Source organism: Ceraceosorus guamensis (genome assembly GCF_003144195.1).
Source record: "Ceraceosorus guamensis strain MCA 4658 unplaced genomic scaffold IE81scaffold_19, whole genome shotgun sequence".
Lineage (NCBI taxonomy): Eukaryota > Fungi > Basidiomycota > Exobasidiomycetes > Ceraceosorales > Ceraceosoraceae > Ceraceosorus > Ceraceosorus guamensis.
The window spans coordinates 82,302-94,690 of record NW_020290014.1 but is presented as its reverse complement, the minus strand read 5'-3'; the positions used below and the strand labels follow the sequence as shown (position 1 = coordinate 94,690).

At 54.7% G+C, this 12,389-nt stretch overlaps 3 protein-coding genes across 3 annotated transcripts; 1 reads left to right on the top strand and 2 right to left on the bottom strand.

Annotated features, from left to right (window-relative positions):
* Positions 1 to 896: 896 nt before the first annotated feature.
* Positions 897 to 4,201, bottom strand: IE81DRAFT_365709 (hypothetical protein; the record flags this gene model as incomplete). The annotated part of the gene is made up of 2 exons (XM_025516951.1): positions 2,244 to 4,201; positions 897 to 2,212 (listed from the first exon to the last, which is right to left on the bottom strand). The coding sequence occupies exons 1-2, from the start codon at positions 3,850 to 3,852 to the stop codon at positions 897 to 899; spliced, it is 2,925 nt and encodes a 974-aa protein (XP_025370639.1). The 5' UTR covers positions 3,853 to 4,201.
* Positions 4,202 to 4,430: 229 nt separating this feature from the next.
* On the top strand, positions 4,431 to 7,471 carry IE81DRAFT_322333 (S-adenosyl-L-methionine-dependent methyltransferase). The gene is made up of 9 exons (XM_025513603.1): positions 4,431 to 5,009; positions 5,093 to 5,199; positions 5,390 to 5,566; positions 5,896 to 6,096; positions 6,238 to 6,329; positions 6,420 to 6,547; positions 6,671 to 6,805; positions 6,895 to 7,315; positions 7,393 to 7,471. The coding sequence occupies exons 1-8, from the start codon at positions 4,584 to 4,586 to the stop codon at positions 7,234 to 7,236; spliced, it is 1,608 nt and encodes a 535-aa protein (XP_025370638.1). The 5' UTR covers positions 4,431 to 4,583; the 3' UTR covers positions 7,237 to 7,315; positions 7,393 to 7,471.
* Positions 7,472 to 7,517: 46 nt separating this feature from the next.
* IE81DRAFT_75906 (hypothetical protein) lies at positions 7,518 to 11,027 on the bottom strand. Its single transcript, XM_025517614.1, has one exon. It carries the CDS (start codon positions 10,856 to 10,858, stop codon positions 7,721 to 7,723), a length of 3,138 nt encoding a protein of 1,045 aa, XP_025370637.1. The 5' UTR covers positions 10,859 to 11,027; the 3' UTR covers positions 7,518 to 7,720.
* Between the last annotated feature and the right edge of the window lie 1,362 nt (positions 11,028 to 12,389).

Below are 12,389 nucleotides of genomic sequence, written 5' to 3'. Positions count from 1 at the left end.
GGGCGGGTCATGCCTTCCGCTGCAACTCGCATGAAGCTTTCATGAAAGCGAGGCGAGCGAAGGCAGCAGCAGCGCGAGGCTGCCAGATGCAACGGGTACTGTCAAGAGGAGTGGCCGCGTGGCCGTAGGCCGTCGTCTTTATGATGGCTGATGGATGCAGGCGCTTTCCCCATACAAGCGTGTTCGTGGCTGATGTCGAGCTAAAAAGAGCTGCCGAGGAGCTAGCCATGCTGCAAAGAAGGCTTTGCGTCGTTGCGAACATTGAGCAGGTGCGCGACGCCAGCTGATGTGCCTCAAAGGTGCTGCTGCCTCATCGCGGCGCTGCCGATGGGCCCCCGCATCTTGTGGAAGTCGGAACACGCAGCCATGAAGACGCGGGCTAAGCAAGCGATTTTTGTGTCACGTGTCTCGATCGGACAACTCACTCACGTGGATCGAATTGACCACATTCATGATTCAAAGATTCAAGATTCAATTCTTGATTCACCATTAGACTTTTGACTTTTCGACTCACAGAAGAGCGAGTGACTTATATATATGTCTGACTCTCACGGTCGGTCACGTCAAGCTCCGCTCTATACGCGTGACTCTGATTCGCAGACGCAGCACCATCCCGCTTCGCGTGACAAGTCGACCATATCCTGCTTCTAAAATTTGCAAATGAAGAGTCTCACGACAAACCACACGATTCCAATGGCATGGCCCACAGAGAACCGTTCGAAGGGTTCGCGCGCTCTAGAGCCATTTCGGATTGCTGCAGTGAAAAGTTGGGTGGCAGCCTTGGCTAGCAGTGACTTGGTACAGTGGCACTCAATCGAAATCTTGCGGGGGCGTCTCTAACAATGTACAATCTCATTCTCCTCCAAAGAATCTCGCTGAATCTGGCAGCCACTCGCTCATCTCTCCGCTCTGGCTCGACTGAGTGCAATCTTGCGAATCTCGGCATCTCCAGCTTGACTTTCGCCCAACACCCTACGAAACACTCTTGTAGCGTCGTAAAGAACCTTGCTGGCGACCCACGCGCCCGTTTTAGAGATTGCTTGCTGCAAGCCCAGCTGGCTCGCGCCGAGTTGGCTAAAAGATGCAGCCGTCAAGATGTAGCCTGCCACATAGGCGATTTGAGTATCATCTTCGATCCAAGTAGCTCCGTGCTTGCGCGTAAAGTACTCGTTCACTTCCCGTTTCACCTCTTTGAGGAACTCCACACACCTCAGATGCATCGACACGTAGTCGAACCGAATAGACGCCGTCTCGCGTATCAGCCCTACCTCCAGCACGGAAAGCAGCTGTACAATCGAGAATTTCTGATCGTTGTGCTTGCGACTCCTTCGAAGACCTCGCACTCCTTGCTTCTTTCCGCGCGTTTTCTTGCCCTTTTGGGTACTCTGCATCTCTGCCTCTTCCGCCTCTTCTTCTTTTCGCTTCAAGTCGGAAAGCAATTGCTGGATGTAGTTGATGTCGATGTCGGAATGCAGCTGCTTGCGACTGCGATACTTTTCTTGAAAAATTTGGAGCATCTGTGAGTGGTCCTGAAAGGGCTTCAGCGGACAGTCAAAGGTGTGCCTCTGCGCTTGCTGTATGCGCGCAAGGTCATTCTGTGACGTTCCTCCGTTCAACCAGCGCTTGAAAGAGTGAACGGCATCTTCGGGCCAATTCTGGGCACTCATGAAGCCACACATCGAGTCGATGACATTCTTCGGGATGGGGCCGCCAAAGATATCTTCCACTCCATGTAGCTCCATCACTAGATCAAGGTCCGCCCAGTCCAGATTTGCCGGTCGGTCCAGAGACTTTTCTTGATTGCGGCACGCCACGAAAAGATGCACCGTCATCAAGATGCTCGACCACGCATTCGCTATCGTGAAGCCCATCATTTGGTATTCGAGCTGAAATTTGAACAGCTGCACACCGCAAAATAGCGGATTGCGAGGTAGCAAGAGGCTTTCTTTGAAATCTTCCAGCGGAGCACCAAGCCTTCTGGCAAACATGATCTTCGACTGCGCAATCAAATCCGTCCTAGACCAGGCGTCGGCACGTTCGGTGAAGCGTTCGATGAGCACTTCGTTGCCCCTAGGCCAACCATTCGGCGCGACCGGTCCTTCCACCTTTCGGCGATTCTTCATGGTTCGAGCCATACCACTGGCGGATGACCGCAAAAGCGCAAGACCCTCTTTGACCTTCTCTCCGAGTACCCAATTGATGTCGGCAAAGACTTGGGTGTAGAAGATTAAGAGCAGACTGACCAGTACGACGGAGATGACTCATCTCCAAAGACAGCTCGTCGGCGCGATAGTCGTTGCTGGGGTCGTTGGGATCGAGCACCTCTGCATCAACTGTGCCGGAGCGCATGTCCCTAGCGCCAGGAAGCTCAAATGGGGGTACTAGCCAGTACTCTGGCAGTGACTCTGTCAACAAGACGGTCAACTGCTCATTTCGCTTGGTAAAGCTCCAACTTTCGGGGGTGGTGGTCGGGGTGAGTTTGCCAAAGTGACCGGGTTTGCACAGCGGTACGTGGTTGGCGAGAGATATATCGGCTACGCCCCTCATGATGGAGAGGTTGGGCAAGAAGAGGTACTCTAGCGTATCTCGACTGAGCTGTGGACACGCTTCGATGTCAGGGTCGTCGAAGTTTCGAAGGGTCAAGTCGATCTGATCCAAGAGGAGGAAGAGCATTTGACGCACGAGGAACAGGGCTGCTCCAGCTGCCATCCAGTCGTCGTAGTACAAAGCAATGACCTTCATCACTTCATCGTGCGGCTTTCGCAGCAATTCTAGACCGGCATTGCTGGTGACGGAAGCCGTGATCAAGTCGATGCGACCCTCACGGTAGTCGATCCATAGCGTCTTGATGTGCTGCCGCACTTCGTGCAAGTCGTCGTAGAAGCTGAGGAGCAAGAGGAGTGCAAAGTCGCGACTCATCTCGACCTCGAACGATGCTTCCGAGGCGGGATCTTTGGCACCCTCTGCAGGTCTAGTGCCAGGTAAGCGCACATCCGGAAGCTCGGTGCCCTCATCCGCTCCTGAGAATAGGTTGAGCAAAGGGGCATACGGGTTGTCCGAAGTCGGACCACCAGCGAGCGGTGATGCTCGAGTCTCGAGCACTTCCGTGCGACCTGGCAGTTGCTGTGCACCCGATGCCGATGCGCCATTGTTCGACTTTGCTTCGCCTGCAGGGGCACGACCGAATATGGCGCTGACTTCTCCCAAGACTGAGATGAAATGGTTATGCCCAGCTTTGTCATAGGTCTCATTGCCGGCCGATGCTCGTAAAAAGGCAGATCTTCGATTGCTGCAGCGCTGAACAAGGGTGCGAACCTCGGATGGAATAGCCACGCCTCTTTGCACGAGGTACCTGGCTATCTGCGTGTATTGGGCAGTCCTGAGGACGAACTTGCCGCGCAATTGCTGTGCGTGCTGTTTGATGCCGGTACTGCTGCTGGTCTGCGCGAGCGTGGGAGCAGCTTGATCATCTTCGTCTTCTTCGTCGTCGTCGTCGTCGTCGTCGTCGTCTTGTAGAGCCTCTTTGGCCTGCTCGCCCTCGACCGAAGCTTGTACACGTGCATCGCTGCCCAGCTCGAGCTGCTGGACTGCAGATGTCAGAGTCGAGGTGGAAGTCTGGAGACTTTGACTCGAACTTTGACTCTGACTACTTTTCTTCCCGTTCTTCTTCTTTTGCTTCTTCTTCTTCTTCTTAATATTGACATCCTCCGATGACTCTGACTGCGTTGCAGCTACCAGACTGCCCAAATTGAAGCCATGACGCAATGCTTCTCTGCCCAACCAGTTAGCGATCTCTTGCGTATCTCGCTTGTACTGCTCATACCGACTCCGCACAAAGCGTGGACCTGCCATCGTGTATGGATGGTGCGTATGCTGCTCTGTGCTACTCGACTCAGACCTCAAGACTTCGAGCGACACACCTACGAGTCGCGAGTGAGAGTAATCGGTCAAGCTGTGAATTGCGATGGCAGCGTCTTGCCTACGTCGCTAATTTGTGTCCATTCACCAACTCCTGGCACAGCTGAGCTCCTTTGTCGCATTTACTGAATGACGAGTGACTGAACAGCTGCGACTGGAGTCGCTTTGTGTCCATTCACCAGCTAGCTCCTGGCACAGCTGAGCTCCTTTGTCGCAGTGACTGAACAGCTGTGACTGCATGGAGTGTGAGTGCTTGCGTGCGTGAGGGGCAGGGCTACAATCACCAATAATTAAATAGGCACCTTCGATCGTCGGCCTCACCTATCATACACGAACTGATTGCGAGCTCCTTAATTTGTGATTGGATCGTGCATCTGGGCGTGCAGCATGCACGCGACAAGCGGGTCCGCGGCAGATTGTTCGAGACCCTTTTGCATGTCGAGCAGCTGATAAATGTTCGCCTTATCGTTGGCTCGCGATTCCAAGAGGGTTTTGGCACCTTAAACTTGACTGATTTCCTCACTTGACACTCGCGACTCTGACTCCTTTCCTCGTACCTCGGCAACCTCCTTCGGTGCTCTCATTCAGTCCAGCTGCCACTCATTCACCAAAAAGCCGGCGAAATCGGAGCGCGCGGCTACTCGGTGGCTCTTGCTCTTCAAACCATGTCCTCTGACGCTGCGCTACAAAAAGCTAGGCAGCTAGTCGATGAAGCTCACTCTGGTGATCCAGAGTCCAAGGAGCTGTCCTACGCAGACGGCGTAGAGAGCTGGGCCACCAAGCTCCTCTCAGACTATCCCTCCTCCACCTCTCACTTTTCCACCCTTCGTTCAGGTCATGCTCGCAAAGTTGTGCTCTTAGCTGCGCGATGTCAACATCTCGAGCGATTCAAGACTCCTCGATCCAGCTATCCCGAGGGCAAAGCTGGTTATTTCAAGTGGAGAAGGGGATTGTACGATACGCAGGCCAACAGAGCAAAGGAGCTCTTGCTTTCGGCTGCAGTGAGCGAGGAGGATGCGGAGAATGTGGCAATGTGGGTCAGAAAGGAGGACCTGAAACCTGGCAAGGAAGGTGGGGAAGCGGGCACTCAGGTGAGGCAGAAACGAATGTCGCTTCCTCGGCTACGTGCATGTAGAAGCACTCGACTGAAAGGACTCGCAACCCTTCAACACAGTTGCTGGAAGATGCGGCGGTATTGGTCTTCTTGGAGGAGCAGCTGGCTGCATTCGCACAAGCGCACCCGGACTACACCAGGGAAAAGGTGATCGACATTCTTAAGAAGTGAGTTTTGCGTGCTGTAGCAGTCGAGATGTGGAATCACTCGGCACACCAGGCAGACCAGGCAGACCAGGAGCAGGAGCGACGCACGTCATCATCGCATATATGCCTGTATGCTCCTTTGTTCTCATCATCGTATCTCATCTGGCTCAAAGCTTGACTGACTAGCTGCTGCATCATCGCTCCCTCGCAGAACCTGGCGCAAACTATCGCCCGTCGGAAAAGAAGCAGTGTCCGGTCTGACCTTTCCTGATGCGTTGGCGGGCATCATTGCTGAAGCTACAGCGGCAGTCGCGCCTGCAAATGCGGATTCGGCCATTCAAGAAGGTCAGACAGGTCCATCTGCTCCCCAGTCCGCCGAAGATCTAAAGTGAGCAGTCCAGGTGCGGTGCGGTGCGGTGCGGGGCGCAGGGGTGTAGATGGAACGACGGGCCCCCCTCCCAGGAGCAATGGACTGCATGTCAACGAAAGCCACGTTCGTAGCGGTTCTATGCAGCAATTGTATTTGTATGTTGCCAAGCTTGTCCATTCTCGATGTTTGCACCTCTCTTCAGATCCGTAGCCAAACGGGAAAAGTGTACGCGGCCACTCGCAGTGAATGCACAGGAACACAAGCAAAGCGCTGCGGAATCGATTGTTGAGCGAAGATACCCATTGATTTTCAATACTGACCTTGCGGCTTTCTGTTCTCTTGCGTAGCGTGTCTGCGCTCGACAGTCTAGGGCTGAACGGAGGGCACCAAGAGATGACCATCGCCTCCTCCAGCGGTGCTTTTGGATCCGAGACTCTCTTGCATGCTGCGGCCGAGCGTGTGTCGTCAGAAAGCATCGACCGAGGAGGTCGGACATTTGGAAACCGCATTTTGAGCACGGACGATGACATGTGGAAACACAATGCTTGGTGAGTCGGCATCGCATGCGTTCCATTCAACGCATGGCTACATTTCAAGGGGTGATTGATCCCCTCACGATGCGCCATACTCACTTCACTCCGCCCCCGCTCCCCTACTCACGGGCCCGCGCGCTTCGTCGGTGAGGATAGGGACCACGCCAAGCCGCCGCCAGAGCATCTGCAAATGGTCGAAGGTCTGCTGAGCAAACAAAGGGAAAGCAAAGTCACTGCAGAAGAAGCCGGTGAGCCAAGTTACAATTTCGCCACTCGTCATCCCCCACTCGTCGGACCTGACACCCATACCGTATCCCCCCGCCATCCATCGCTTCCAGAACGCTATCACAGCAATGCGGCTAGCTATTGGGACGAATTTTACGCGAGTCACGAGAATCGATTCTTTAGGGACAGACATTGGTTGCACCACGAATTCCCAGAACTGACAGCGACGACCTTTGCGGATGTGAGTGTATATAGCGCGCAGAACGCGATGAAGTAGCGCAGTCACAAAGGACCAGCATGGCGTGACGCTAGACTGATGAAAATGCTTGCGCTCTCTCTCTGCTTCCTTTTTTGGACGGGCCAGTACGGACCAGCCAGGGTGCTTGAAGTAGGATGTGGAGCTGGAAATACCGTCTTTCCGCTGCTAGAGATGAACCGCAATCCGCATCTTAGCCTCGTAGCGTGCGACTACTCTGCAGAAGCCGTACGGGTGGTTCAAGTGAGTGCGAGGGGCTCGAGAGAGTGGACAGAGCGCGCGCATTCGGACGCGAGATGGGACTGACCGCTCAGCATGCACGCCCTCTGCAGTCTCACGAGCTGTACAGGAGGCCTTCATGCGGTACACTGGACGCATCCGTCTGGGATCTCTCCTCCACCGAAGCAGGAGCGGGCGGCGCAAACCTGCCAAGAGGCGTCGAAGCCGCAAGCGTAGACATTGCAGTCCTCATCTTTGTCCTATCTGCGCTGCATCCCAAAGAGTGGCGGGCTGCCGTTCGGAACATTGCGACCCTGCTCAAACCTGGCGGCATCGTCCTCTTGAGAGACTATGCAAGACACGATTTGCCCCAGCTCAGATTCAGAAAAGGACGATATTTGGAGGAGAATTTTTATGGTGAGAGAGCGAGGAAAAGGCCGATGGAGAGTTCTTGAGATGTCTGCGCCGATTTGCGCTCATCGGAGCATGCCTGCACTTGCCCCTCCATCTCAGTGCGCGGGGATGGTACTCGAGGTGAGGAGCCAAGTCGACTACCCACATCCTGCCATTCCTCGCTCTACGACTTGACTGACAGCTCCTTTCGCTACCAGTGTACTTCTTCACCAGCGAAGAGATTCGAGAAATGTTCAACGCTTCTCCAGCACCAGACTCTGCATCTGCCATCCTGCCGTCCGAAGCGCAAGATGGGCAGACTGAAAAGCACAACTTTGAGACGCTTCAGCTAGCAGTGGATCGCAGGTTGCTACTGAATCGCAAGGAGAAAAAGACAATGTGGAGGGTTTGGAATCAGGTGAAATTGAAAAAGCTCTAAAGCGATGCAGCTTTTCAAACCGGCGTCTTTGCTTTTTGCGATCGAGAGAATGGGCCATGGGTCAGTGCGTGTGGCGCGACTGCATTGAATCGCCTGATCAGGTGATTTCATGCCGCTTGTAGTTGGCGTGTGAGGTTCATGATGCGTCGCAACGAATCGTCCGAAAGGTTGACCGGCTCCATCTTGTCCGATGTCCTGCTCGCCCTTCTCGTCCCTTTCTCCAACTTTTGCTTTTCTCCCGCCTCTTCTCCTTGCGCGTTGGTGTTTTTCAAAGAGCTCTTTGTCACCTTGTTCTTCCCCTTCAAAGCCGCCCTCTCTTCCTCCTCTTTCTCCTCCTCCTGTTCCTCTTCTTCCTCGCCTGCTTCTTGCATCTCCTCCTCTTCCTTCCTACGTCTTCTCCTCTCGGCCCTCTCCGCGCTCCTAAGCCTCCTCCTCGTCTCCCGATCATTATCGCTCCATTCCTCATTCTCCACCTCATCCGCAAATTGCACGCTCTTCTTCTTTTTCCTCTTGTTCCTCTTCATCATCATGCCCTTTCCATCCTGCAGCACGCTCTGCAACTTTTCCCTCGCCTCCGAAGCTTTTTGAATCACCTCTTCCACTGACTCTCGCGTTAGCTGCTCCACTTTATCGATCAGCGCAGAGGTGCTCGATGCGGCTGCTGCTGCTGCGGAGGAGGAGGGTAGGGCAACAGGTTTGACCGTTTCAGACAAATCTCCCTCGATTTGCGTAGCCAATCTCCATTTTCTGAGTCCGTCAAGCGCATCGACCAAAGGGTCGTTCGGTCTCCGCTCGGAAACGTTTCCGGCAACCCTCTTGGGCAACACCAAAGCCGAGTCGATCTTCGTATTTTGCTCCACAAACAATCGATCCAGCGCGTCGAGCACCTTTGCGCTTCCCTCTCTCGCCAGCGCCGGATATCTGTCCACAAGCTCTTCCGTAGCAGCTTGCAACAAAGCCCTCTGTTTCGCTCTCTTCATCAAAGCTCTTCGCTCCGTCTCGCTGAGCACAGCGGGCGAAAAAGTAGACGATCCTTCGCTCTGCTGGCTCTGACTGCGGCTCTGACTCGATGCGCTGCCGTCTCCATTCGTTGCAGAGGTGGTCGCGCTTGAAATGCGAGCAGAAGATCCGTTCGCGCTCTTTTCTTGCGCCGCACGCGTGCTCGAAGTGATGAGCACGGCCGGAAGAGCAGCAGCGGGGGGCGGGGGAGAGAGCAGCGTGGGTCTAGGCAATCTTGGAGGTCTCAATCCTTGCACATTCTCTTCATTCTCCGTCGAGCTGGACTTGTCTTCCCTCACAAGCACAGCTGGAAAGATGTCCGGCTGAGCCAAAGGAGGTTCGCTGATCATCGGTAGCTCCTGCGCGTGTCGCCTCGAATCGTGTGAGAAATAATCTTTAGCCTCTTGTGAGCGCACATCGATACCGTCCAGGCTAACGCTCTCCAGATCTTCATCTCTCTCGCCAGCTTCGGTGGCTTGTTCAGCCCGCGTGCTCATAGCTTCCAGCGCCTCCTTGGTGAGAGAAGTCCCTTTGCCTTTCGACGAATCGGCCGTGCCTTTCTCCTGCGTTTCTTCGCCAGCTTCCGTCGTAACTTGGGCGTCGGAAGAAGAGCCAGTGAGCAAATCAACAATGGCGCTCTTCATTTCCTTCTTGAACTCTTTGAAGTCTTCTTTGCGCGTCTTTTTGCCTCGGCCCTCTTGCCTCTCGTCTTGCTGCCTCTCGTTGCCGTTTGCCGATCCACTGTTGGCGGTGCCATTGTCGTTGCTGTTGCCGCTCTGCTTCTCTTCGCGATCATCGCTACTGGCGCTCTGACTGCCCTTATCGCTGCCCTTTTGCAACTGAGCATTCGCTTCGTCTTTGTTACGCGCGCTGAGTAGGTCACTTCGTTTGGCTGCACCGCCGCCAGGCTGTCGGATCTGCACAGCTTCGATCCTCGTATCGGCCTGCAAAGGAGGTGCAATGACGATGGCGGGCACAGTCTGAATTTCAGATTCAACTTGTCCCTCCTTTCCCGCTCGAACTTCATTTTTGCGTTCACTGTTGCCTTTGCTCTTGTCAGACTTGGTGCTCGAATTGTTGAAGCTGGAAGATGGTGCGCCTGACCGTCCGGGCTGCTCTTCCACCTCGATGGTGGTGATGAGCTTGTGAGACTTTCCATCGGAGCTCTGACTCTCCTGCACTTCCTCCACCGTGGTCCTCTTGGTGGTTTGCGTGCTTGTAGGCATGTTCTCCGCCGACGTGCTCGATCTGAGCGTCTTTTGCTCCTTTTTGTCTTCCTTTTGCTCTTGCCCTTCCGGATCAGAAATCTTTTGCTCCCCTTTATCCTTGCGCTTGTCCTCATCCTGCTCCGACTGCTTCTCTTTGCCTTTCGCTGAGGACTTTTGCTTATTCCCGCCCTCGTCGCTCACACTGCTACTCGCATCCGCGCTGCTGTTCGCCGTGTTGGCCTTCTTGGGCCCACCACCCAACTTGACGCATATCCTACAAAGCTTGCACGTGCAACCCTCGACCGCTGCGCTCTGACTCTGCATGCCAGTCGAGGAGCCAGCAGCTTGAGCTTGGAGCTGAGTGCAATGCTCGCAATGTTCGCAGTGAGCTTGTCCAGTCATCTTTTGACCTGCTGCTGCTGCTGCTGCTGATTGCCTCTCTTGACGAGGCTCGACCTTGTCAAACGCAGCCAAAGAAGAAAGAGCTTGTCCGATCTTTTCCTTTGCAGCATCCAGCTTTGTCTTGTCCGTCTTAAAAGCATTTGCTCCCTTTGAATCCTCCTCCTCCTTTCCTCTCTCCTTGCCCTTGTTGCCCGGACTTGATGAAGAACCTGCACCTGAACCGCCACCGCCACCGCCACCGCCAGGCGTGTTCTGCCGCGGCGGCTGCTGCTGCTGCGTAAGAGTCGCAGGTTGAATCCATATGAACCCAGCGCCCACCGCAAACACAAAGCCCAACGTGAGGAGGAGCGCGGCCCAAGCTGGCAATGCAGGTCCTCGCGCATGTTGCAGTATGGGATCGTACGATTGCACTCTGTTTGCTCTCGCTCCGTGCGGGACCTGAGCAGCAGGCGGTAGAGAAGGAGAAGAAGCTTGTTTGGGCATGTAGAAGGAGTACACGTCCCACTCTCCCTCGAAGCCGTCTCGCGCGGCTGTGCGTGTGCGTGTGCGTGTACATGCGCTGCGCCTGCAGCAGTGTGGGGATAGACGATAGCAGCAGCAGGTTCGGGCGGAGCAGGTACACCAGGCATGCCCCATGAACCCACGTGATCCCTATAAAGTCTCAAGTGTGGACGATGAGGCTCGAAAGGGTCGCCTGCCGCAGCAGCAGGCGCACCGCATCCCGCTATCGATCCGCTCGCGCATTGGAGGCTGGGTAGACTTGCACCGTTGCTGCTGCTTCGTGATAGGTGCGCTATAAATAGTGTCAGACCGCAAGAGAACAGGACAATGGTGAGCGTGGGTAGTTGACCTGTCACTGTGATTGTGGGCGAGGACGAGGGAGGGTTGGTGGAGGAGGATTGGATGTTGGATGGATTGCTATCGCTCATGATTGCCTGGCTATTTGTTGGGCTGTCGAAGCAGCCCGCAAGTGCTCAGCCGTGAATGTCGAGCAGATAGAAGCGTGCAGCATGGCAGGTGCCCATGGGCAGGAGCATGAAGAGAGGGGCTTTGGGTGCGCTCTCTTCTCTCCACTGAAAGCTCGACCGCACGCGGCCGCCATCTCTCCATCTTTGCATTGTTGATTCTTGATTGCCCTCCTCTTCCTCACAATTGTGATTAATTACAGCGGCGTACCTCGATGCTGTTATTTGACTCATCACTACATCAAACATTAAACTCACCATGCAACATCCACCCCCCCGCCGCAATCACAATCAAGTCGTGATTTCTTGCGCAGTCGCATAGATGAGGACTCGACTGCGCATATATATGATGGCGACTGCGGTGCGCATGCTGCATATATGGCCGCCACTCGATCGTACCGCGCGCAGCTGGCGCAGCATATTCAGCCGCGCGTATATGGCCGCGCGCAATAACCAGCAGCCCAGCGCATCCCAGCCCATTCAATCAGAATCTCAAATCATTCGATCGGGACGACCAATGATGGGCATCAAACTCGACGATGCGCGTCTGATAATGCTGTGCGTGTTCGGTGTACGCGCGCGCGCCATTCCGGAAGAAAACCCAGGAATCGTGAATGAATGAATGCCGTGAAGTGTGATTTCGCTATTTGATCCCCGTCCGCGTCCTGGTTTCATCTTGAAGGCGGGAACCGGCGATGATGAATGGTGAATGCGAGTCGCTATTGCAACCAAGCTGTCCTGGTCTTCAATTGGGTGAGGCAGCGGCAGCGATTCGTAAGTTAAGAAAGGTCACGCCTGACGCCCTGGTGAGTCTTTTGCGAGTTCCCAGCAGTCATATGTAGTTTGAGTCTCTTCTGACGCCCGGCCCGGCAGCGGCTATCGCATAGGGACCCCAGGGTCACGCGCGCATGCATGCCTGCTGTCATCCATGTCCCACGCACTCAAACTTCATCACACCCATCATCAAACTTGCAATTGCCCCTCGCCATTTGTGAAGATCAAAAATCTCTACGCAGAAAGCGACACGTGACCATGCAGGGCCGGAATCAGCTTGTGCGGCTGACAGAGCAGACCTCCACATCCGTGCAACACGCATGGGCAGCAGCGACGCCGCTTGCCCTCCGAACGTCTATATCAACACCCAAGGGAAACTACGACGTCTCTGTAGATCTGGTCATCTCAAGCCAAAGACATTTGCGATT

What these genes read in the sequence shown, in the direction of transcription:
- IE81DRAFT_322333 (XM_025513603.1), top strand. Translation starts at nt 4,584, where the DNA reads ATGTCCTCTGACGCTGCGCTACAAAAAGCTAGGCAGCTAGTCGATGAA. An exon ending in AGTCACTGCAGAAGAAGCCG is followed by an intron (nt 6,330 to 6,419) that starts GTGAGCCAAGTT and finishes CATCGCTTCCAG; the next exon opens with AACGCTATCACAGCAATGCG. An exon ending in AAGCCGTACGGGTGGTTCAA is followed by an intron (nt 6,806 to 6,894) that starts GTGAGTGCGAGG and finishes CGCCCTCTGCAG; the next exon opens with TCTCACGAGCTGTACAGGAG.
- IE81DRAFT_75906 (XM_025517614.1), bottom strand. Translation starts at nt 10,858, where the DNA reads ATGGGGCATGCCTGGTGTACCTGCTCCGCCCGAACCTGCTGCTGCTAT.